At 41.8% G+C, this 25223-nt stretch overlaps 2 protein-coding genes across 11 annotated transcripts in view; both read left to right on the plus strand.

Moving 5' to 3' along the window:
- The window catches only part of OPTN (optineurin), a 39229-nt gene extending 37385 nt beyond the window's left edge, over nt 1–1844 (plus strand). For all 6 annotated transcript variants that reach the window (XM_027073429.2, XM_027073428.2, XM_027073431.2 and 3 more), the window contains exon 14: nt 1661–1844. In XM_027073429.2, coding sequence (XP_026929230.1) covers nt 1661–1788 — 128 coding nt within the window. In that variant the 3' untranslated portion in view covers nt 1789–1844. The remainder of the gene's footprint in view (nt 1–1660) is intronic.
- A 13025-nt stretch (nt 1845–14869) lies between these two features.
- MCM10 (minichromosome maintenance 10 replication initiation factor) overlaps nt 14870–25223 on the plus strand; it is a 107431-nt gene continuing 97077 nt past the window's right edge. For 4 of the 5 annotated variants that reach the window (XM_053225292.1, XM_053225293.1, XM_053225291.1 and 1 more), the window contains exons 1-5: nt 14870–15581; nt 17297–17378; nt 20991–21332; nt 22155–22259; nt 22769–22906. In XM_053225292.1, the coding sequence (XP_053081267.1) occupies nt 15216–15581; nt 17297–17378; nt 20991–21332; nt 22155–22259; nt 22769–22906 (1033 nt within the window). In that variant the 5' untranslated portion in view covers nt 14870–15215. Of the gene's footprint in view, nt 15582–17291; nt 17379–20990; nt 21333–22154; nt 22260–22768; nt 22907–25223 lie in introns of all 5 variants that reach the window. The other variant, XM_015067779.3, reaches the window with a different exon arrangement.

Genomic DNA, 25223 nt, shown 5'->3' on the forward strand with positions numbered 1-25223 from the left:
GCACGAGGGAAGAAATAGGTACAGGCATGGTCAGGTCTGAAGCAGCTGATGGTCTGGTTGGAGAGACAGGATGTGCACATAAGAAGATGGACTCATAAAACAAGATACGATTTAAGTAACAGAGATAATGCTACTTAAGGTCAGAGGGAAGGATGATCCCTGAGGGCCAGGGCAGCTGAGAAAGGCCTTGAAAAGGCCCGACTTTAAGCTTGACCTTAAAGCTAGGATTTCAGTCAGTACGGTATGAGAATAAAAGGTCAAAGACAAAGGAGTGTGATGGGTTAACAATGAAAAACAAAGTTTATTTTATAGCAAAGAGCAGGAAGGTAGAGGGAACCCGTTAACCACCTCATACGACGGCTCAAGTCTGAGTCTCGAAACCTAGACCAGGACGAAAGGAAAGGCAAAGATGGATGAAATAAAGTTTAAAATGAAGAATCAACAGTCCCCGATAAGTGGCCTATTGCCCTCCAGAGCAGGGTTTAGCAAACTGAACCCCACACAAAAAGTTTACTGACTCCTGATCTAGGACCGTGCGATCACTAGAAAGATCCATGCTTCTAGAAATCACAGCTTGCGATCAGTATTTCTGTGCAATGGTGTTTCTGAAGTTCACTGAACACAGACTGTCTACCATAGTCTCCATTATTCAATTCAAATAATTGAATTGAATTGAATTGAATTGAAGGTTAAAGGTTACCTCCATGATCAGCCTCCAAAGCAAACACTGGGCACTGACTGCAAGTTCTGAGACCAAAATGGTTTGCACTGGTCCAGAAAGGTCAGATCAAGGAGATGCCCTAGTAGCCAAAAGTCATTTCCAACATCGATTAGTTTGCATGTGGGACCTTCTTAGAGTCAAGGCTTATTTCAAGCATTCTTTAATTTAGACTTGAACCTTGGGCCAGCTCTAAAATTGGACAGAATGACACAACGCATACTTCCCTTCTTTCTCCCCACTCACTTTGCCTGGGCAGCCCTTACATATCCGTAAAACTCCTCCCGGATGCTGTGGGTCTCATGAGGCGGCCTTTCTGCACAGAGCAGTCTGAGCCTGGTGCCTTTCCCATCCTCCCACTAACCTGCCTCACGTGGCACAGTGTGGCCCTTCCCTCACACACACCCACTGTCGCTTTTCTCTCCTGAAGTCCCCTTCGTCTCTGTACCCCTCTCTTCCACCTCCCAGGTGCTCAGATGCATGGGTGGAATGAACATGGTTATTATCTCTGCTTCTGAGAGGGTTCATACTGTTCTAGGAAACCTCTCTGTGTGCCACTCGTTATTTTCTCCACCTTCTCTCCTCTTGAGCTCATATCCTTATGTATCTTGTTTCTTCTCCCAAATATTCCTGTTTGTATTAGAACTTGTCTTGTTCTGTACCTAGAACTGAAACCACGTATTTTCACATACTAAAAACCTGGACTAGAGCCCAAAACCTACAGCAGTAGGATAGCAGGTACCATGTGGGCACATTTTCTGTGTGTGTGTAGATTTCTTAAGTTAAAGACCCCCCAAAAAACCTGTATTCCCTCCCCATTGGGTACCAGTTGCCAAGTTTAATGGATGTTAAAATGAATTGTCTGTTATTAAAATCAAACAAACAAAGCCACTTGCAACATGGAAGAAATGGAATAGCGTTTCATTCAATGCTTGTTCTCAGGAGATGAGGATACCAACTGGAGGCAGCAGCAACAGCGGAATATTCCAATCCATTCGTGCCCCAAATGTGGAGAAGTTCTGCCTGACATAGACACGCTACAGATCCATGTTATGGACTGCATCATTTAAGTGTTCACACCCCACTTCCCCCAAACTGTTGGTAAATATCAGATTTTTTCCTCCAAGAGTTGTGCTTCTGTGTTACTTGTTTTCACTCAGACATTTTGCCTCATTATGCTTATTTTAGGAGGAAGAAAATCAATATGCCCTAAGTAGGACATTTTTTTGTGGATTTCCTTAGAATCCTTAACGTGCCACTCTTCTGATAGATTCTTTATTTTTGAGGGGGTTCCGTGTATGTGTGCTGAACTGTTCATGCAGTTAATAAGTGTGTGACATCACGGGACAGGGTAAATATAACCAATGGAAGAGGCCTCACAGATGAACACTGAGAACCTTTTAAGGAGGCAGGAAAAATGAAGTGGCTACAGATTTCATCAAGAAAAGTCATCTTTGGAGGTTTTTAAAAATAAATTGTTATTTTTCTTGATTTAAGACACATTTATACGGGGTTGTGTGTATGTTGTAGTTTTATTGCAGCCACAGTAATTGTACCAAAGGTGATATGGCTCTTTTCATATGAGCACTGTGGGCTCTTACTTGATCATCCAGACAAGTGACAATATATCGGTATATGTGAAGTACATACATCAGGTTCACTGGTTTCATTGTGCTGCAGGTATATGGATGTGTACAGTAGTTTATTAATTTCCAAAATAGAACAGCTGTCTTTTGATTTTCCTGGCTCAAGCTGTATACTCGTTATCACAAAAATAGGTATTGTAAAATACAATTTTGCTTTTGAATCTTTCACATCGTTCATATATGATTGGCCAATTTCATAGGCTGTATTTTTCCATATTCAGCTTCATGGAGGCTTAATACTTATTCATATCTGTTTTGCTAAGTCTATGAATATATACAAATCCCTTTACTAGAGGCTAGTATTTGTTGTTTGAATTAAAAATTATTCTTGCTAAGGAGGTGAAAAAATAGAGATTTGCCATATTTTGTAAATCTACAGTTTACTGAGATTAGCTAATACTGGGCCAGTCATAAAAGTAAACAGTGTCCTTGTGTGTCTATATCCTAGAACGTTTAGAAGAAAATTAGGCAAACTTGATTTAATACACACACACACACACATACACACGTGTGTGTGTGTGTGTGTGTGTGTGTGTGTGTGTGTGTGTACATCTGTGTTTTTTAAACCAGGAATCAAAACTGCTAATTCTGTCTTCATGCCAAGAGACCACACTGCACAGATTCACTAATAACTGAGATTCCCCCATGTCAGTCCACAGAGAATGCTTCTTAAAGACATTTCTAAAATAACCATGAAATTCTCATTTTTAATTTCTTATTTATTGTTTCTAGTTTAAACTTTTTTCCTTACTATTTTATACTAGAGGAAATAGATTTCAACAGTATCTTAAATAGAAAAGCAACCCAAATGGTTTCACGTTTAAGTTAAGAGACTATCCTTTTATGTTGTTCAAGTAAACATATTAAGCTGATCCCAACCCTGAAGTAACAGTGTGAGTGGCCTTATTAAGCCTGTGATCAAATTGTCTGCTGGATAATTAAAAGGATTGCAAAAGAAGGCCAGTTCAAAAAGTCACCTTAAATTAAAGCTCCTCTACTGAGGGAATCAAACAGTTTGGTAAACAGTTTGTAAACTCTGTTCATGCCTTCTCTAAATAATTAGTCTCTTCAGAGGCCTGGTTCCATGTAACCAGGTAATGACACCTCACCAGAATGTTGGCCCCTCTTCTGGGGCCAGCTCTACCGTGTTCTCGAAGTGTGGCTGACTGGGAGCAATAGAAAAATTGAAACTGGAAAGAGATAGGAACAAGCCAATGAAAATTTTATACCTAACTAATTTCATAATATTGATCCTTCAAATATTGTATTTTAAAGTCATTTTGATCTAGTCTGGCCTCTAAGGAGCTTAAAAGTCATCACTTCCATCCTTGTAACAAGACAAAGACTGGACAAACTCAAAATCATCAACTCTCTTTAAATCCCTCAGAGAACTGAAGTCACAGGGCAAACCACTGCCCAGAAATTAGAGAGACAGTCAGGTGCAAAGAGTCTCAGATTTTACCAGATCAGGGTCTCAGGAGCAGAAAGCACTCAGTCAGCATCTGAGTAGGAGAACTTAAACTAATTGAAGAATTGCCAAAGGCTTGGTGTGGACAAACTTGAGAATTAAAAACGCTAGCAGGAGTCCATTCTTAAGAGGCCCCCACACTTGTGTGAGGTTTAGCTCCAGGAGCCCTAGGAGCTCCTCATAGTGAATATTTCTGAAAATTCTCCCCTGCTTTTTAGCAGGAGGAGGGGGAAAGTAGCCATTTTGAAATACACCGCGCTCTCTGTTCTTCTTAGGAAGGCCTTCCCTCAGGGGAAACTGTTTCACCAGAGTCTAACCTTGCTGGGATATTATCAGAGCCTCACTGACCTGGGGGAAAGGAAATACCCAACTCCAGCCCCCTCTGCTTTTACTCCTCTCACCTAAAGAGGAGAAAAAAGTCTGAGAAGCACTTGGAAAGGTCACCCCCTAGAGGCAGAGCTCAGTAAAAGACCGAAACCTTATCACAGGACTGCGGAACTCGTCTCCCCCACACATACCTTACCACATCAACAAGGTGCCTGCATAATAACGAGATTACAACTGGAAGAACTCATATTTGGCTTTACTTAAGAAAAAGTATATAGGGAAATCCGAAGACAACGAAGGAGACAAAACAAGAACAGCAGAGGAAATTTCAGCCTGTGACATCTACAGCTGCAGCAGGCAGTAAACACAGTCCAGCTCTTAGCCAGGTAAACATAAAACCTCACACTATAGACTCACTTACCTCAGTTCCTTTTACTTGCTACATCACTTCCATTTTTCAACAAGAAATTATACTGCATACCAAAAAAAATCACAGTTTGAAAAGATGGAACAAGCATCAGAACCAGACTCAGATAGGATGATTATAAGATTGGAAATTGAAAACACCTATGATTACTACCCTAAAGGCTCTAATGAAAAGAGTGACAACATGTAGGAACAGAGGGGTACTATAAGCAGAGAGATGGAAACCCTAAGAAAAAATCAAATGGAAATACTAGAAATCAAAGAAACTGTAACAGAAATGAAGAATTCCTTTGATGGGCTCATCAATAGACTGAACATGGCTGAGAAAAAATAAATCTGTGTACTTGAAGCAATGTCAACAGAAACTTTCAAAACTGAAATGCAAAGAGAAAAAAGAATGCAAAACAACAGAATATCTGAGAACTGTGGGGAAAAATTTTTAAATGTAATATATGTGCAATGAGAATATCAGAATGAAAAGAAAGAAGCTGGGTGAAGTAATTATGGCTGAGAATTTTGAAGAATTAATGACACAAAACTACTGATCATGAAGATCAGAGATCATCAAGCAGGTTAAATGCCAGAAAAAAATCTTCACCTAGGTATACCATATTCAAATTACAGAAAATCAAAGGCAAAGAGAAAATCTTGAAAGAAGCCAGAAAGAAAGAAAATCTTATCTGTAGAGGAACTAGGATAAGAAATATATCAGACCTTTAGAAACCATGAAAGCAGGAAGAAAGGAATGAAATATTTCAAATGTTGAGAGAGAAAACCCACCAACATATAGTTCTGTGTCCATGGAAATTTTCATCAAAAGTGAAGGAGAAATAGACTTTCGTAATAGACAAAAGTTTATGGAATTTTTTTGCCAATTTATGCTTCATAAGAAATGTTAAAAGTTATGCAGAGAAAATGAAAGTCACATGGGTCAGAAACTGAGGTCTATGTAAAGAAAGGACAATCATTAGAGAAACAATAAATGAAGATAAAATCTTTTGTTTCCTGTATTCTTAATCTAACAGATTAACAGTTTGTTCAAAATAAAAGTAGCCACGTGTATTCAGTGATTATAGCTAATGGATCAATGAAATGAGTAACAGCAATGTTATAAGGGATGGGAGCAGAGGAAGTGGGATACTCTGTTACAAAGTATTTCCACTCCCCATGAAGTGGTACAGTGTTCCATGAAAGCGCACTTGGATTTGTAGTTAATGTACATTGCAAACTCCAGTGCAACCACTGAAAAAAAAATATTAAAGAAGTATAATTGATACACTAAGAAAGGAGAGAAATGGAATAACATAAAATGTTAAGTTAAAAGCAGAAAATCCAGAAATAGAGTGAAAGACAATAGAAGAAACAAAAAAACAAGGGTAAGAATAGAAAACAGTAACAAATATGGTAGATATTAATCCAGTTATAGCAATACTCACTTTAGACATCCTCTAATATATACTCTAAATATACCAATGAAAAGACAGAAATTGTCAGAGTGGATTTAAAAAAAAACAAAAACAAAAACAAGATTCACCTATATGCTGTCTATAAGAAACCCACTTTAAATATAAAGACACATATAAATTAAAAATAAAAAGGAGAAAGAAATAGTATGCTAACACTAATTAAAAGAAAGTGGGATAACTGTTAATTTAAAGAAGTCTTCAAAGCAAGGAGAGTTGTCAGGGATAAAAAAGGGACATTACAAAATGATAACGAGGTCAATTCTCTAAGAAACATAACAATCCTTAACATATATGCACCTAACAACAGAGCACCATAATACATAAGGCAAAAAGTGATAGAAGTGCAAGGAAAAAAAATAGATGAATAGTTAAAGAATTCAAAATCTGTCCATCAGCAATTAATAGACCCACTGCAGAATATGCATTTTTCTCAAGTTCATGGAGAACAGTCACCATGATAGACCACATTCTGAACCATAAAACACAGCTTAACAAATTGAAAACAACAAAAATTATACACAGTATGCTCTCATACTACAATGAAATTAAACTGGAAATCAAAAACAGAAAGATAACTAGAAACCCTCAAGAATATTTGGAGATTAAACACACTTGGAAATAATACATGGGCCAAGGAATACTCAAGAGAGCTTTAAATACACTTTAAATGAAATGAAAATATAACACAAAGTTTGTGGAATGAAATGAAAGCCATGCTTAGCAGGAAGTGTACAGCATTGAATGGAAGATCTAAAATCAGTAATCAAAGCTTCCACAGTAAAAAAACTAGAAAAGGAATGGCAAATTAAACACAAAAGAAGCAGAAGAAAATAAATAATAAAAATGAGAACATAAATCAATGAAATTCAAACCAGGAAATCAACAGAGAAAATTAATGAAACTGAAAGGTGGTTCTTTGAAATGATCAACAAAATCAACAAAAAGCCTCTAGCTAGTTAAGAAAACAGAAGACACAAATTACCAATATCAGTATAACAGCAATGAGCAGTTGGAACTTTAAAAACATAAATAACACTTATGTTAGTACAAAAAAATTAAATACTTAGGTATAAATCTAATAAAATATGTATAAGATCTGATGAAAGAAATCAAAGAACTAAATAAATGGAGAGATCATGTTCATGTATTGTCAAGATGTCATTTTTTCCCAACTTGATCTACAGATTCAATACAATCCCAGTTAAAATCCCAAGAAGTTATTTTGTGGTTATTGAAAAAGTGATTCTAAAAGTCTTATGGAGACACAAGAGGCCCAGAATAGCCAACATAATACTGAAGAAGAACAAAGTTGGAGGACAGTTATTACCCACCTTTAAGACTTACTCTCAGGCTACAGGAATCAAGATTGTGGTATTGGTGAAAGAATAAACAATTATATCAATGGAGCAGAATAGACAGCCCAGAAATAGACCCAGATAGTCAACTGGTCTTTGATAAAGGAAAAAAGGCAATTCAATGGAGAAAGGGTAGTATTTTTAACAAGTGATGCTGGAACAAAAAGTGGACATCCACATGCAACAAAATTAATCTAGACACAGACCTTAAACCTTTCACAAAAATTAAGCCACAGACTGGAAGTAAATCTTTACAAAACATATCTGAAAAATGACTGATACCAAAATATACAAAGAATTTTTAAAACTTAACAATAAGAAAGCAACTAAATTTAAAAATGGGCAAAAGATAACAGATACCTCCTCAAAGAAGATGTACAGTTGGTAAATAAACACATTAAACGATGCTCAACATGTCATTAGGGAATTGCAAATTTAAACAGTAAGACACTACCACACACTTATTAAAATGGCTAAAATCCAAAACACTGACAATACCAAATGCTGGAGAAGATGTGGAATAACAGGAACTCTCATTCATTGGTGGTGGAAATGCAGAATGGTACTTTGGGAAGGCAGCTGGGTGGTTTCTTGCAAAACAAAGTGTACAATCCTTGGTATCTATCCAAATGAATTGAAAACTTATGTCCACACAAAACCTGTGCATGAATGTTTATGATAGCTTTATTTGTAATTGCCCAAACTTGGAAGCAACCCAGATTTTCATCAATAGATAATTGCATAAATATGTATGGTACATCCGTACAATGGACTATGATTCAGCACTAAAAAGAACTAAGTTATCAAACTGCAAAAAGACACGGAGGAACTTGAAATGCATATTGCTAAATGAAAGAAGCCAGTCTGAAAAGCCTACGTGCTACATGATTTGAACTGTATGATACTCTAGAAAAGTTACAACTATGGAGACAAAATACTGGTTGCCAGGGATTAGGTGGAGGAAGGGATGAATAGATGAGAGCACACAGGATTTTTACGGCAGTGAAACTATTCTGCATGATACCGTGATGGTGGATAAATTTGTCAAAATCCATTCTATGACATAAAAGTTAACCCTAATGTAAACTGTGGACTTTAGTTTAAAATAATGTATTGGAGCGCCTGGGTGGCTCAGTCGGTTGAGTGTCCGACTTCGGCTCAGGTCATGATCTCACGGTTCATGGGTTCGAGCCCTACATCAGGCTCTGTGCTGACAGCTCAGAGCCTGGAGCCTGCTTCGGATTCTGTGTCTCCCTCTCTCTCTCTGTCCCTCCCCCACTTGCGCTCTGTCTCTGTCTGTCTCTCTCAAAAATAAACATAAAAAATTTAAAAAAACAATGTACCAATATTGGCTTATCAGTTGTAACAAATGTCCCATACTAGTGCAAGATGTTAATAATAGGAGAAATTGTGTGTGGAAGGGGCTTTATGGGAACTTTTTTCTTTGCACTCAATTTTTCTGTAATCCTAAACCTGTTCTAAAAAAATAAAGTCCGTTATTTCCTAAAAAATGAAAAAATTAACTTTGAGAAGATTATTTAATATGAACCTAAAATGTATTGTGTGTGTCATAAAATCAAGATTCTTGTGAAGAATGGCTAACACTTCCATTTGACCCATAATGAAAGGGGTAACTTGGAATTGCTTTCAATGAAATAAATGTATTTTGCCATCATTAATTCAATGGAGGAAAGCTGATACAACAGCCAGTTGCAGCTTTTAAGTGTAACAGGACTCAAGTATATGAACCAATATTCAAATGTCTTAGTAGAACAATGGAAGATACCAAAACTGCTTTGCTATGAAAAGCAAATAAAACATAGAAATAATTTTACAGTCTGTTGAATCCTTTGATTTACATCATTCGTCATTTTAAAAATTACTGAGATAACATTACATACTCTCGTTATAAATGTTAGTCATCAGTGAGTAATTTAAGTGGTATTTTTTTCTGGCCAAGTAATTGCAAAGATGCAAAATGTAATACAAAAATTTTTTATTCAGGGGTACTTGGGTGGCTCAGTCAGTTAAGTGACTGACTCTTGATTTCAGCTTAGGTCATCATCTCACGGTTTATGAGTTCAAGCCCCACACTGGGCTCTGCCCTGGCAGCATGGAGCCTGTTTGAGGTTCTTTCTCTCTCTCTCTGCCCCTCCCCTGCTCTCTCGCTCTCTCTCAAAATAAATATTTAAAAAAATTTTTTTAAACAAAAAACAAAAAGTACTCAGAAACTCTCAGTAGGCTGATGGATTTATGTAGCAATGTTGGCTTTTAAATATAAGGAGTCATAATTACAGGTAAAATTTATTTTACAAATATATGTATTATATTTTGTTGTTGTTGTTGTTGTTGTTGTTGTTGTTGTTGTTGTTTGCTGGGTTATAAACCCAGCAAAATCAAGGAAAAAATGTGTTCAACAGTCTTATGAATTAATTAAAACCAGCAAGGCTGGTTTGAGTAGTTTAAAGTAACCTCTAGGTTGATTGAAAAGCAATAGACATTTATTTGCGTAACAGAGACAGTAACCTGTTAACAAAATCAAGGAGGTGGGGTTCCCTCTTTCTCTAAGTAGAGGGTTCCCTCTGAGCAAGGATCACATTTTTCTCAGTACAGAATCTTTGTCCAGACAAATGCCAGTTTGGGATAAGACTTAGAGAGTTCTGCATGTATAGCAAGGAAGATACGAAGGCAGATGTAAACAGAAGGCAGATGTAAACAGACGTCGGCAGGAGGGAAATGGTGCAGGAGGGGCTTTAGAAACGGACTATTACTCCCAGTTAGAAGGTCTGATTTTCTGATTTTGAAGAGCACTGCCTGCCAGGCCTCAGGGTGGAGGAGGTGATTTAATGGTCTGGTGCATAACCAGGTAGACATACTCGAGGATATTGTGCTTTTACCATCTCGGTTTTGGAGAACTCATGTGTAACCCCAGACCTACATGAAGCCCTGCATGTCCCACTGGCTTCGGTCACAGGGCCAAAGGCACCTGCTGAAATCTACACCATTGCCTCAGACTGAGCTCGCCATCTCCCCACTGTCCACGGCAACCTCCTCCTGGGCACTCCAGTCCCTTCGCATAATTCTGCCAGGTGCCCAAGTGATGCCAACCTGGCCATCGTCCTCTCCTTTTCCTGCAAAAAGTAACTTTCTTTGGCCAGTTACCAAAGCAGAGAGGGTTTCCTTCATAATGTCTTTCCCACTGGCCTCTTCCCTTGAACTCCCGCAGTCTGGGACTGTCACGATCTTTGGCCAGGCTTCTCTACCTCCACTTTCTGGTATATTCAGTTCCTGAGCACCTGTCTTTTAGCTTACTGTCCCTAAGCAGCATTTAGAAAAGTAGCAAGAATAGAAGTTAATACACTTTTATTTAATTTTTTAAAGTTTATTTATTTATTTTGAGAGAGAGAGAGTGAGAGAGAGCAGGGGGAGGGGCAGAGAGAGAGAAAGAGAGAGAATCCCACGCAATGAAGGGCTCGAACTCATGAGTTGTGAGATCATGACCTGCGCTGAAACCAAGAGTCAGATGCTTAACTGGTTGAGCCACCCAGGCACCCTGAGGTTAATACACATTTATGTTTACATATCCTGGGCACACTATGGTGTTTTCAAGCTTTTGTCATTAATCCTCACAATGCCCTATGAAATAACTGTCAGCATCCCTGTTTGGCACATGAGTAAGTGGGGGCACTGTGAGGTTAAGTAATTTACCCGAGGTTGCACAGTTAGCATGGGGCAGGAGGTTAAAAACCATGCAGTCTTAATTCACTCGAGTCTAAGCACTAGGCCACTCCTTTCCTCATTACATCTACCTGCTTCCCGCACCTGCTCACAAACTCACTGCCCATAGAATATCGCTCTTGACCTGTTCATCTTCCACATGATTTGTTTGATCTTCTTTTAATGTTTTGACCCCATCTGTCTGTTCCCTCCTGTCCAGCAAGATTGGTGCTCGTTGGTCGTCACCTTATGTCATTTACATTTTATACATATGTCACATCTCCCAACTTGGAGTGTAAATTCCTAGAATATGGGCCACATCTCTGTCCAACACCACGTACACTTGAGGCAGTAAGTGATTATGGCTGATAACCATGTGTGAAAATGTCCTGGAAATCCTCATTTGATCCTTCCTAAAACAGCCTCTATTCCACGTTCTGCCAATATCAGCACTTTCCAGAGGAAGAAACTCACCCTCAAATGCTAAATGATGGGTTAAGGAGCAAATACTCCACTCGATTTTTTTTTTCTTTCTGTAACATTTATTGTGTGCCGGCCACCAGCAGCAGGAGGGAAGACAGAGAAGAGATAGAAAGATGAACAAGACACAGTTCCCTTGTCTCCAGATGCTGACATCATGGTGAGAAGAAGCAGAAGAGGTCCACGATTAGGATGCAGTGTGGAAAGTTCTATGTACCCTCCTACTCCTGAGTTCTACAAAGCACTGAGTAGCAATGCTTAGTCCAAAGGGCCAGAGAAGATTCCCAAAGGAGGTGATGCCTGCATTGAGGTTGGTTGGATAAGTAGGAGCTGATTCAGTGTTTGAGGCTTTGAAAGCAGAGAGGTCTGCATGTACAAAGGCTCTGAGGCATGCCAGAGCCCGGAATATTTAGGAAGAGGAAGTTGCAGGTCAGCGTGGCTGGAAGAAAGACTGATTCCATGGAGAAAGAAAAGAGCTGAGGTTAGTGGAAAAGTAGGCAGGACTCAGGTCTGTAAGTCAAGTCCTTGAATGGCAAGAAGTTTGGAATTACAGGACCTGAGGAGCTGTTGATGAATTTTGTTCAGGGAACATCCAGGCCAAGATGATGATGTAATTGGGAGCAATAAGGGAAATGGATTGGAGGTGAGTGAGATCAGATAGGGACTAGTTAGAAGTAAAAAACACGTGACCAGGGGTCAGGGAGGGTCACGGAAGTGAAGATGGAGAAGAGGGAGTGGGCTCAGGAGATGTGAGAGATGATCTGGAAGACGGGGTGAGTGGACACAGAATGGGCACCTCCGGCAGGGGTGATGAGGGAGGTACTTAGCCATAGGGCCCAATGGCATTCTGGGGGAGGAGGCTGGAGCCCGCTAACTTCTCCCTCTGCTTTTCCCTTTCTCGTTTTGTGATATGTTTTAGAGGCTCACCCATGATTCTGGTGCCCTCTAAAGTTTTAGAACCACTGCTATAGAAAGACGCAGTGGCCACATGAGACCGGACACGGAACGGTGGGTCCCACCCTCGGGGTTTCTGATTCAGTAGGTCTGGCGTGAAGGGTGAACGTGTGATTTCTCACAGGTTCCCCGGTGCTGCTGAAGCTGCTGCTCTGGGGACCAGATTTTGAGAGCCCCTGCTGTATCACATTGATATTTGCCATTTCCCTTCTTAAAACTCCTCCCTTGGCATCCTGTGCTATCTTTTTCTTACAGGCCCACCCCTTACACTGGGGCGAGAATACAGAGATCCTGTGTGTGAAGTTTTAAAGTTTAGAGATCAAGCTACCAGTCTCCTCAGAGTTTCCCGCAGAAACATGGCATCTTGAGAAGTGGGCCCAGCCCTGTAAACACTGCTTCTTCTCCCATGTAGACTCCGTTCTGTGCGGCACCTGGGCGCCACCTCTCTCCAAGTGTGCGGACATCCCTGCCTGCTATTCAAGCCCCTCTACCTGCCCAACCACCACCAAAGAGCTACCCCGTAGACAGAGGGATCCGCCCTCAAAGGACAACCTGGGGAAGAGGCCACGCGGGACCTCAAAGCCGCCTCAGTGCAATCCCAGGGTCCCAGGACCTAGAGCTTTGGCTACCAGGAGTTGCCCAGGATTTGGGTGAGCCTCACCCTGTGGGGAGGGACACAGCCAGAGGACGACCGGCACAGGGACACGAGAAGGTCGGGCCCAGACTTAGGGCCAAGAGTGACACTGCTTTCCTGACCACACTCCAGCTGCACCTGCCCACCTTCTCTCATTGGCTCAGAAGTCTGTGCCCCCAGGGCGCTGGCCTTCTACACCGGAGGTTCTTTATCTGAAGGGGTGTCGTTGGGAAGACATGTGAATCCCCTCAGAAGGTATACAAAATCTCGAATGTACGAGTGTCCATTTTTCTTGGGGGAAAAAAGAAACCATTTTCATTCTGTTCTCAAAGGGGTCGGTGATCACGCTTTGCCAGAAGGGTAAGAGCCTGCGGTACAGACCTCTCCTTTGAATCCCAGATCTGCAGATGAAGCTTTTCTAAATCAGCGTCTTTCATACCTCATTCTGAAAGCGAAAACCAAGTCTGTCTTCTCCCCTAAACCTCTTCAGTGCTGCCCGTGTTCTCGACTTCAGTGCATTGCCTCAGAAAAACACCCTGAACTCCTTTCTGTGTCTTCTGCCTCCCTCCCTTCCACCAGTGGTTCCAGAATCTACTCTAATTCTTTCTCTTTTAAAAAAAAATTGTTTTAACGTTTATTTATTGTTGAGACAGAGAGAGACAGAGCATGAACAGGGGAGGGGCAGAGAGAGAGGGAGACACAGAATCTGGAACGGGCTCCAGGCTCTGAGCCATCAGCACAGAGCCCGACGCGGGGCTCGAACTCACAGACCGTGAGATCACGACCTGAGCCGAAGTCGGACGCTTAACCGACTGAGCCACCCAGGCACCCGTCTAATTCTTTCTCAAAATCACCGCTGTGCTAATTCCAGTAATAGTTTCTTGATCCCTCGTTGGACGAAAATTTGAGGGCTTAGACCAGTATTGTTTTCTACTTCTTGGCACGGCTTTGGGTGCAAAGCGGACCTGGAAAGTCAAGTTGAAGAAAAGAACTTTGGAAAACAAATCAGAATTGGTCCAGGAATGTCCGTGTCATGGCTAACAAGTCTATGACGAACCTTTGCAATTAGATGTAGTGATGCATTTAAAAGTTCCTTTTGTCAGTTTGATTACAATGGTGCTAACATTACTGTGAATTTTTCAACACTAGCAGCTCTCAAAAGTGGTTATTATTTCCATTCCTGGGTCAATATAATAAGCTCAGATAATAAGGAGCATTAATACTTCATTAGGACACACCCAAAAAATCAATGTAGATGGCATCTGGGCTGTTTATTTTCATCATCCTAAAGCTGATTTTAGTTTTTATGAAAACGAAGGCAAACACAATGGACAGAGAGATACCATCTTATATGAAATAATTGGCGCGGGGTGGGAGGGTGGGAATACAGGGCCTGAAGAGTGCCTGTGAGAGGGGGGAAAAGACTTAAAATGGCCACTTGCTCCATCAAAAACTCTTCTGCTTTGAATTCTTTTAAGTTATGTATAAGCTAAATAGAATTGTGCATTTAGAAAGGGCAGTTCTCAGAATTATGTACAAACACCATTTTTAGAATGTAAATCCCCCCCCCCCCCAAAATCTGAATTTTACTAAAAAATGTTCTGTGAAAAATACGAACTCCTAACAAGTTAGTCCGACACAAGTTACAATTCTCCAATTCTCTGGATCACGAAATCCTCTGGAAAATGTCGTTTCCACTGCCTCAAAGAATGTCCCCTAGACTTTAGGTCTCATTTCACACATGGTGAAGCAGAAGCCCAAAGGGAGAAGTTAGTTCCCCAAGGCCAGGCAGAGTTCAAAGCGAACCAGAGTTTTGATTTTGAGTCCAGTCATCTCAGTGGAACACAAGGGGTTGTTAAATAATCATCCAGCACGTTCAGTCAGACTTCTCTAGGATCAGTCCTACCACAGGACATTTGTGAGGGCAGGAGACACGTTTGCAATGTGCTTCCGGTTTAAGCGTCTCTGTGCAGGCCTCTCGGCCTCAAGCGTTACCTTCCGCCTGGCTTCGTAGAAAGGAGTGGATGTCCGTCCGGGAGAGTGTCTGGAATTCAGTTCCGACCTCCTGTAAAAACACCCTCCAGGAACACTTAAACTTCCAAGCGCTGGGAGGCACCACAACACCACTTTATCTAAAGGAGCGCAGGACGTCACCGACCGGAAGTCTTCTTGCCCCCAACAAAGAGGGCGCCCGGTCCGGTGAGCCAATCAGAGCGCTCTATGCAAGATGGGCCTTTTACCATCGCTGCCAGATAGTCGTCGCCAAGAAAGCTGACGTAGCCAATCAGCGCGGCCCTAAGTCGGCGTGCGTCTGGCGTCAGACGGGGGGGTGGAGCCAAGTTGGAATTTTGGCGGGTCTGGCTGTAGGTCTGGAAGGGGTGCCGAGTAGGGTAAGCAGCTGGGGTCTGGGTGTGTGGGTGGTCACCCGGGGGTGAGGTAGGGGGCCCGCCACGCGGGTCTGCGGGGGAGTTTGGAGAGCTCCGAGGCCGAGAAGCGCGGAGCCCGAGGCGATCAGGTGAGGGAGAACTGGAATCGGGCGAGCGCGGTGTCCGCGCGGCCGGGGGGGCTCTGGGTGCAGAGCGACCGAAAGGTAGCGGCGCCTTAAAGGCACCAAGGAGGTACCAGGCGTCGGGCCATCCTCTCTGCTTAAGGGACCAGGTTTGGGTTCTTTCTCAAGTAACCTTTTAAAATACATGCCGGGGGGACTTTTATTTTTTTCATTTTTTGTTTTCAGTTCGTGATTTGCTTGAAGTTACTGAGTGTGTGCCATGTGCAGGCCTCCAAACACACATTACTTATCCCCCCGTGAAGCTTAGAATCTAAAGAGAATAACAGATAACACGCACACCACAGTGGAAAGTGCAGTGAAGTCACGAAAAGGATGAGGTTTGGGCGGGCGCCGCGGAGCCGGTCAGATAGGGTGGTCTGGAAGGCTCGGAACACTCCATGCTTAAGGGGAAACTGAAGAGTGAGAAGGAGCTAGGGGAGCACTTTCCAAAGAGCGTGAGGCCTGAGAGCACTCTCTGTGTTCAAGAAGTTGTAGGCAGGCTAGTCTGAGTAGAAGTAGGCAAGAGAGAGAGTATCCACTTAACTCACAGACTTTTGAATTTTGTTCTGATGGTAATGAAAAATTGTTAAAGAATTTTAGTTAAGAGAATACTACCATCTGGCTTATATTCCTCAGAAATTACTAAGGAAAGAAAAGACTACTGTGGCTGCTGTATGGAAATGAGATTACAGAGACACAGAGAACGATAAAGGAAGCTCATGGTTCAGACAAAAGATTGAGCACTGTTTTGGAGATAGAACCGATAGTTGTTGGGAGGTCCTGGTTGTGAGGGTGAGGTAGAGTATGAAGGGGGGGGAGTGGGGAGGGCGGTTGGTTATAGAGGTGAGTGAGACCGTTTGCTACCCTTCAACAAGCTTACAATCCAGCAGATTTCCCAGGAGACAACACAGTGGGGAGCACACAATAGGTCCGTGGAAGTATTTGTCGAATAAATAAAAAGAAAGCATCATAATTAATACTTGACCTTGCACTTCCCAAAGCCAGCTATAGAAGCTCATATTCATTGAATAAGAGCCTAGACAAAATCTGTTGAGCTTTTTTCTTGCAGTCACTAAAATCATTTAAAGGAAAAAAAAGAAAGTGCACACAATAACATGAATCTACCCTAATTAGCTCTGCCGCCTCTGCGTTTGGTAAGTAGTATTGAATTGAAATCCTGATGTGACGAAGGTTGCAACTAAGTAGAGCCACACACTAGATTGCTGTGGATAAAGGAGCCATCAAATGTGTCACAGTAAATAACATGGGATAATAGCCCTAATATTTAGGCCATTCTCAATAATACTTGTTCACAGTCAGTCTCATCCATGTGCTCTAGTACCCAGCAAACTGCTCCAGAGCTCAACTGAGTTTCTACACCATAGTTTGAAGACAAGATAAAAGGGGTGGGGGGGGGGGGTAGAAATAGTCAGATTTTGGACGAATCCTCAGCTTCAAGCCTGTAGGATTTGTGAGATCCCTGATTCTTTATATATGGGATGTGAGAAAGCGAGAACAATCAAGGGTGACTTTTCTAATGTTGATTTCATAGCCGAGATTCGACATTCCTGCCATCTCCTGGGCACTGCATTCTCCTTTGAAGTTCTCTATCACAACTGTTCTCTTGACAGCATGGATGGTAAGTTCTGACAGCTGTCTCAAATTATGTGTGTTTCATGGAAAACCACCCTTTTGTCCATGGACTTGTTATTTATCCTACTTGCGGAATAGTGAAAATGGCTACCTCACCCTCAAGTATTGTCTGAGTGGTTCAGAAAAGATCTCACTTCAATCAGAGAATGTTATTTGTTTTTTAATGTTTATTTTTGAGAGAGAGAGAGAGAACAGAGGACAGATTGTGAGCAGGAGAGGAGCAAGGAGAGAGGGAGACACAGAATCCAAAGCAAGCTCCAGGCTCTGAGCTGTAGCACAGAGGCCGATGTGGGGCTTGAACTCGTGAACAATGATATCATGACCTGAGCCGAAGTCGGACACTCAACCGACTGAGCCACCCAGGTGCCCTATGAGCAGCCATATTTTTTACACCAGGAGACAGATGTTTAGTAATTTGTCCCAGGTGAAACTGCCACAGTAGGGATTTGAACCCAGGCAGCCTGACTTCAGAGTTCACAGTTAATGTTGAAGTCGCTTCAGTGTAGCTGTGAGTTAAATTCTTGTAGTCCTTTCTCATTTTGTTTATTTTGCAGAGGTGTGTGCACAATATTTACCTAATAAAAAGAGGCTACTCTGATTAACAGAGCTTAGCCTGGGAGTAGCTTAGCAGTGATTGTGCTGGCTGTAAAGAGATGCTGACAAATAAAATGCATTATTTTTCTGGTTACATAATGAGCTCATTATCTGAAACTAGATTTTGGTGTGTTTTTTTTTTGTTTGTTTTAAATTTTTTTTTAACGTTTATTTATTTTTGAGACAGAGAGAGACAGCATGAACGGGGGAGGGTCAGAGAGAGGGAGACACAGAATCCGAAACAGGCTCCGGGCTCCGAGCTGTCAGCACAGAGCCTGATGCGGGGCTCGAACTCACGGACTGCGAGATCGTGACCTGAGCCGAAGTCGGCTGCTCAACCAACTGAGCCACCCAGGAGCCCCTAGATTTTGGTTTTAAATCCAAGTTTATTACTCTCTTCCTTTTTCAAAAAAGTAGAACCAAATATTATTGAAATTCTTCACACTGTGATAACACGTGACATTGATTATACCTTTGGTATAATAATAGCGTCCTGTTTCCTGAAATCATCAAATTACCTTCAGGGCGGTTAATAGAATATAAAGTATAATTATTTGCTATGAGATAGTTATGAAAATAAGTGGTGAATGGGTATGTGTCCTCTAAGAAACCGTTGTATCTAATAAACATTCGTTTGGTTGGCACAGTGCTAACGGTTTGGTCCAGTGTGGACGAAATCTGGTCTAGAGAAGCACTGGTGCTAGAGAAACACGGTTGCACAACATTCCTGCTTCCATTCTACAGAGAGCAAGATAAGAACAAATGAGTAGGAAGATAATCAGGTAGTTGGTTGGTATGATGGAAGACACTAGAAAATTCATATGCCGATGGGAATGCTCCAGAAGACAGGGAATCATGGGTGATGTGGGGAGGAGAGCTGATGATTATAGGCTGACATCCTTGGGGGGTTGAGAGGAAGAGGGTTCAGTGTATAAATGAAGCAGGGAGGTTGGGTCAGCATAACATGAAGACAGGATTATTGGTGGTGACTGAGTTGAACCGGGCTGGGAGGCATCACAGATTAGCTCTGGGCAACATTTATCATCAACTATGAGTGGTGTGAACCAAAGCCTCTTCCTGAAGTGTGCTCTCTTCAGCAGCTAAGAACAGGAGAGAGGAAGGCCTGTTGGCTCCCTTGAGGGAATGTTGCAGTCTCACCCAGAGCACAGGGAGCCAGGTCACCTCTTCTTGCTGTGCCCTCCAGTTTTGCAGTGATTATTGAGCAAGAAATTCCAGCGGATCATTATCTAACTTTAAGCCTTAGACCCTTTCATCAGATTCTAGCCCATGAGTTTGTGCGTTGGCTCTTTTCCATCTGGTAAGAGAGTGTAGAGTGGTGCAAAGAATATTGGGTTGCTGGCCTAGAGATCTCCATCCTAAGCCAGGCTCCTGTGCTGACCTGTGTTGCCATGTGGTCCTGAACAGACCCTTGATGTCTCTGGACTTTAACTCTTGTCTTTCAGATGAAGGGGGGCACAGTGCATGAAATATCCTTAATGTCTTAAAATGGCTCAGACTTTATAAAGGATTAATACCCAAACGGGGAAAAAATGGGCACCAAAAGAAAAAGAAAGGAGAAAGAAAGAAAGAAAGAAGAAATCCTAAGGGCCAATAAATGTAAACAATTCTTTACCTCATGAGATTTCTCTGGAAATGCAAATCAGAACACTGAGATGCCTTTTAAAATCCTCCATCAGACTAGCAAAAAAACTTAAAGTGACATCAGATATTGGTGAGGTGTTAGGGAGAAGTGGCACTGGCATAGTGCTAGTGAGTAATCACTTTGGGAGCGGGTTTGGCCGTATCTGGGCAAGTTGGAAAATGTGCACCCAGCAACCCAACAATTCCGCTCGTGCTAGGTATTCCTGGGAAACTGTCACACGTATGCAAGACATCGTCATGGTTGCTGCATAGTTTGTGGTGGGAAAGAATTGGAAAAGAATTACCATATAGCCATTGAAAGAAACTAGAACTGTATGTTTTGATTCAGGTCGGTCTTAACATGCAATGTTGAATTAAACCAGGATACAGAGGAATACCTACAGTGTGCAACAATTTATGAAAGTATTTTATTTTTTACTGTTTGTTCATTTTTGAGAGAGAGACAGAGACAGAGCATGAGTGAGGGAGGGACAGAGAGAGGGAAACACAGAACTCGAAGCAAGCTCCAGGCTCTGAGCTGTCAGCACAGAGCCTGATACCAGGTTCGAACTCACAGACCGTGAGATCATGACCTGAGCTGAAGTAAGACACTTAACCAACTGAGCCACCCAGGTGTCCCGAAAATATTATAAATCAACCAAATACTCTGTATGGATTATGAATACTTATGTATTTATGTTAAAATTTTGAAAAATGGACTAGACTGATATACCAAAATTAGGATACTTCTTGCAGTAGGGTGTGGAGGCAGTGGTTAGGAATTGTGATAAGATTTGGCATGATAAAAAAATTCACATATGCATATAGAAAAAACCATATACACATTGAAAAAAAGATTTGGCATGATAAACTATAAACTTTTTTAAGTTTACTTATCTAATGTAAAGGCAAGAAGCAAACATAAATGACTCATTCTGGTTGATGAAATATAAGTACTTTTTATATGGTTGTTTGTACCTTTTCTACATTTGAAATTTTTTTATCCCTCAATTAAAGCCTAAATGCATGTTTAGTGTATTTTTGAGTTATTCCCTTATGGGTTGGATTTCATGGAAGTTGGTATGCAGCTAGTTATCTCACTAGCTGAAGTAGCACAGGGAGAAAGATCAGCCCAGTGAACGGCCCGGTGTGGTCACTATGCAGGTGTTGGCCCCTTTCTCCTTCACCCAGTGCCCTATAAGCACTTGGGAAGAGGAAAGGTGGACAGAAGATCAACAATTTACCAGGCAAAATGGTGAGCCATTTTAACTGCCTTATTAATGTTGAGTGTTTTAATTAACTGCTTGTCATTAGCAGTTTTTCTCAGGTAGGTTTACTTTCTGTCCTTTGTCTTTTTCCCCAGGGGAGGAAGATGATTTGTCTCTGCTGACTGCATTGCTGGAGGAGAATGAGTTAGCCCTGGACGGTAATTCAGAAGAGAGTCACCGCTTGACCCAGGAAAATCGTGAACCTGATGCATTTGATGAGCTCTTTGATGCAGATGATGACGGTGAATCTTACTCAGAGGAGCCTGCTGATGGAGAAGTGGGAGAGACTGAGGACCGAAAGGAAAATCTGGCCACTCTCTTTGGAGATATGGGGGACTTAACAGATGAAGAAGAAGTTCCCACACCGCAGTCAACTAAAAACAGTGTCCCCACTGCTCCTGCTCCAAGTCAAGGGAAAAGTAATCAAGAGTTGCAAGGTGCCCTAACTACTTGCTTTTCTAATCTCTTCATGGTAGACTAGATGGAACCTGACAGTTTTCATCAAAATAGCTGCTGAGTCAAGAGTGGAGATACATGACTTGGCAAAAAAAAAAAAAAGAAAGAAAGAAAGAAAGAAATCGTGGGAGTTAGTAGAGGAGACATTCACAGCCAGCATTTCAGCATGCAGAGGCCAGCTGTAATTTAGTCCCTCCCAGAATGGCTCTAACGTCTTTCGTGCCTGTTACAGAAAAATCTTACCCAGAGACTCATATGCATGGGGAGCCAGGGACAAGATGGCAGGCTTCTCCACATTATTTTTGGGCAGGAGACCATTTCTGAACAGGAGCTTTGTGGAGTGCCCTTTTCTTATTCGTGGCATTGTCTCATATATTCTTATATATATTGTCTCTTATAATATATTTTATTATAAATTATAATAAAATTCAGTGGTTTGCTGTTTCTTCTAATGCAAGAACCAGCATTTATTATATTACGGTATTCAGTTTATGAAATAACTAATCACTTTTCTTGATTCCTAAAAACTTGCTAACTGGGGATATGTATCTGTGATATTTGTCAGTAGAACAAATTCACGACTAGCTTAGGTATTAGAGACTTGATTACTGAAAATACAAAGTTTATTTCTCTAAGGGACCTCTTAGTGCAAAAGTTAATGGTGAGTTCTCAGTATGTGATTATGTTGTGGCTCTTGGCATTTCAGGGTGAGGGAGTAGACACCAAAAGTAATTCCAGCATTTTTGCCATGTATGATATTTCTTCTGCTCTGGGTCTTAAGTCAATATACTTTTCTTTCCTAGATGAATTAAAGAAGTTGCAAGAGCAGATGAAATCCTTACAAGAACAGCTAAAAATAGCAACAATTACACAGCCTGCAAGTCCAGCCCTTCTGCATAAATCTCCTGGTAATCAGACTGTAATTCTAGGAAAAACGTGCATCTCTGTTAGTGAGAAATTATAGGGGCACCTGGGTGGCTCAGTGGGTAAAGCATGCACCTCTTGATTTCAGCTCAGGTCATGATCTTATGGGCTGTGAGTTTAAGCCCTGCATCAAGTTCTGCACTGACAGTGCTGAGCCTGCTTGGGATTCATATTTTCTCTCTCTCTCTCTCTCTCTCTCTCTCTACCTCCCTCCACCTCCCTCCACCTCCCTCCTTCCCTCTCCCTCTCTCTCCCTCTCCCTCCCCCTCCCCCCTCCCTCTCTCCCTCTTTCTCCCCCTTTCTCCCCCCCTCCTTGCCCCTCCCCTGCTCGTGCTCGCACACATGCATACTTTCTCTCTTTTTCTCAAAAATAAATATTTAAAAAAGAGAAAGAAAAATTATAGCATTACTTCTGCATTCAGCTGCTGGTAAAATAGCCTTTGAGTTCCTTTCTAAATTTTCTTTGTTAATTTCTTTCCTTTTAATAACATAGCTAAGTCCCCACGTCCCCCTCTAAAGGAGAAGAAAGTTCAGAGAATTCAGGAGTCAACGTGCTTCGCTGCAGAGCTTGATGTCCCTGCTCTACCGAAAACCAAGCGGATGGCTCGGACTCCGAAGGTTTCACCTGCAGGTACAGTACTCAAGGCCTGCCTGGTTTTTCGCTACTCTGGCTCTGTTTAACGTTTATTTTCGAGACAGAGAGAGACAAAGCATGAACGGGGGAGGGTCAGGAAGAGGGAGACACAGAATCTGAAATAGGCCCCAGGCTCTGAGCTGTCAGCACAGAGCCCGACACGGGGCTCGAACTCACGGACCGCAAGATCATGACCTGAGCCGAAGTCGGCTGCTTAACTGACTGAGCCACCCAGGCGCCCCAGTCTGGCTCTGTTTAAAATTCAGTTCAGCACTGTCATACCTGCAGGGGACAGCTGGGGGTCTGTCTTAACTGCCCATTGAGAAAAGTAAGTTTGTTTGGGAGTGAGAGCCATATGCTCTATTTTGTAATCTTCCTCTGCATCTTAAAGTGCCCAGAAAGCCCTCAGGTGCAGAGTAGGTATTTACTAAAACAATGAATTAAATGTTTTTGAAGCTCTACAGTCCTGTAGTTGAATTGTAGCAAGTATAACCACTGGATTGAGTTCTTGTGCAATCCAGAGATTGAGTCTTCAGGCTTGTGAGTTCAAGGCACAGATTCCTTTTAATGGCCAGGTTTTATTTGAAGTGAGGTTGTATTAAAGCAGAGGGTCCATTCTTTAGAAAAGACTTCTTCGCCAGGAGTAGAGAAGTATATTCAAACACCGTTCTAGTTCAGCCCACATATAAGCACGTAGAATTAAACTGAAAAATATTCATAAGCACTATGTATTGATTTTATTGCACTGCCTCAGTTTGCACATGGTAATAATTCTTTGGAAGATCTCGGGCCTCCTGGGTGGCTCAGGCAGTTAAGCGTCCAGCTTCAGCTCAGGTCATGATCTCATGGTTTGTGAGTTCGAGCCTCACATCAGGCTCTCTGCTGTCAGCGCAGAGCCCACTTTAGATCCTCTGTCTCCCTCTCTCTGCCCCTCCCCTGCTCACATGTGCGCTCTCTGTCTCTCTTAAAAATAAACATTAGGGGTGCCTGGGTGGCTCAGTCTGTTGGGCATCCAACTTCGGCTCAGGTTATAATCTCACGGCTTGTGAGTTCAAGCCCTGTGTTGGGCTCTGTGCTGACAGCCCAGAGCCTGGAACCTGCTTCAGATTCTGTGCCTCCCTGTCTCTGTGTCCCTCCCCTGCTTGCACTCTGTCTCTCTCTCAGAAATAAAGATTAAAGAAAAAAAGTTAAAAAAAAATAAACATTATGGGGCGCCTGGGTGGCACAGTCGGTTAAGCGTCCGACCTCAGCCAGGTCACGATCTCGCGGTCCGTGAGTTCGAGCCCCGCGTCAGGCTCTGGGCTGATGGCTCAGAGCCTGGAGCCTGTTTCCGATTCTGTGTCTCCCTCTCTCTCTGCCCCTCCCCCGTTCATGCTCTGTCTCTCTCTGTCCCAAAAATAAATAAACGTTGAAAAAAAAAAATCAAAAATAAATAAATAAATAAATAAATAAACATTAAAAAATATTTAATTAGAGAAAGACAAATATCACATGACTTTACTCATATGAGGAATTTAAGATACAAAACAGATGAACATAAGGGAAGGACAATAAAAATAATACAAAAACAGGGAGGGGGACAAAACATAAGAGAGTCTCAAGTATAGAGAACAAACAGAGGGTTACTAGAGGGGTTTTAGGAGGGGGGATGGGCTAAATGGGTAAGGGGCACTAAGGAATCTACTCCTGAAATCATTGTTGCACTATATGTGAACTAACATGGATATAAATTAAAAAATAAAATAAAATTCAAAGAAGTATATTTAAATATTAAAAAAAATAATTCTTTGGAAGCTCTAAGACAGAATGGTCTGGATAACATAGCTCAGAGTAAGCAGCATGCTATTCACCACGTATGTTCAAAAAGGCCCTTTAGAACAGCAGTGGCATATGACTCTGTAGTAGGGAATAGCAGCCCTGCATGTTCATATTTATTTAACAAAAATTATGTATTCCTTGTATCCACTTATGAATGGCATCCATCCCTTTAGGATCTTTAACATTACTATGTCATTAGGCGGTGTCCAAAGTTCAGTTTTGAGGGTGTGGGGCATGGGCATGCTTTCTAGAGATTCTCAAGTTCTTGGGTTGCCCTGCTTCCTAGCTTGGGAGCGCTGATCCAAAGTCTTGTTTGAGGGTAAACAACACAGTCTTATTTAAGAGAGAGTGAAATTGTATTAAGGAAAAATATCCAAGTTTTCTGACCTTCAGGAACATTATCAAATGCTTCTAAAATAAGAATAGTAACCACCTCAGGGATGTTTAATGCATGCAAGTCAGTAGAGTACCCTGGTCCCCCTAGATCCGCCTGCCC

This window comes from Acinonyx jubatus, chromosome B4 (assembly GCF_027475565.1).
Source record: "Acinonyx jubatus isolate Ajub_Pintada_27869175 chromosome B4, VMU_Ajub_asm_v1.0, whole genome shotgun sequence".
In the NCBI taxonomy this organism is placed as follows: Eukaryota; Metazoa; Chordata; class Mammalia; order Carnivora; family Felidae; genus Acinonyx; species Acinonyx jubatus.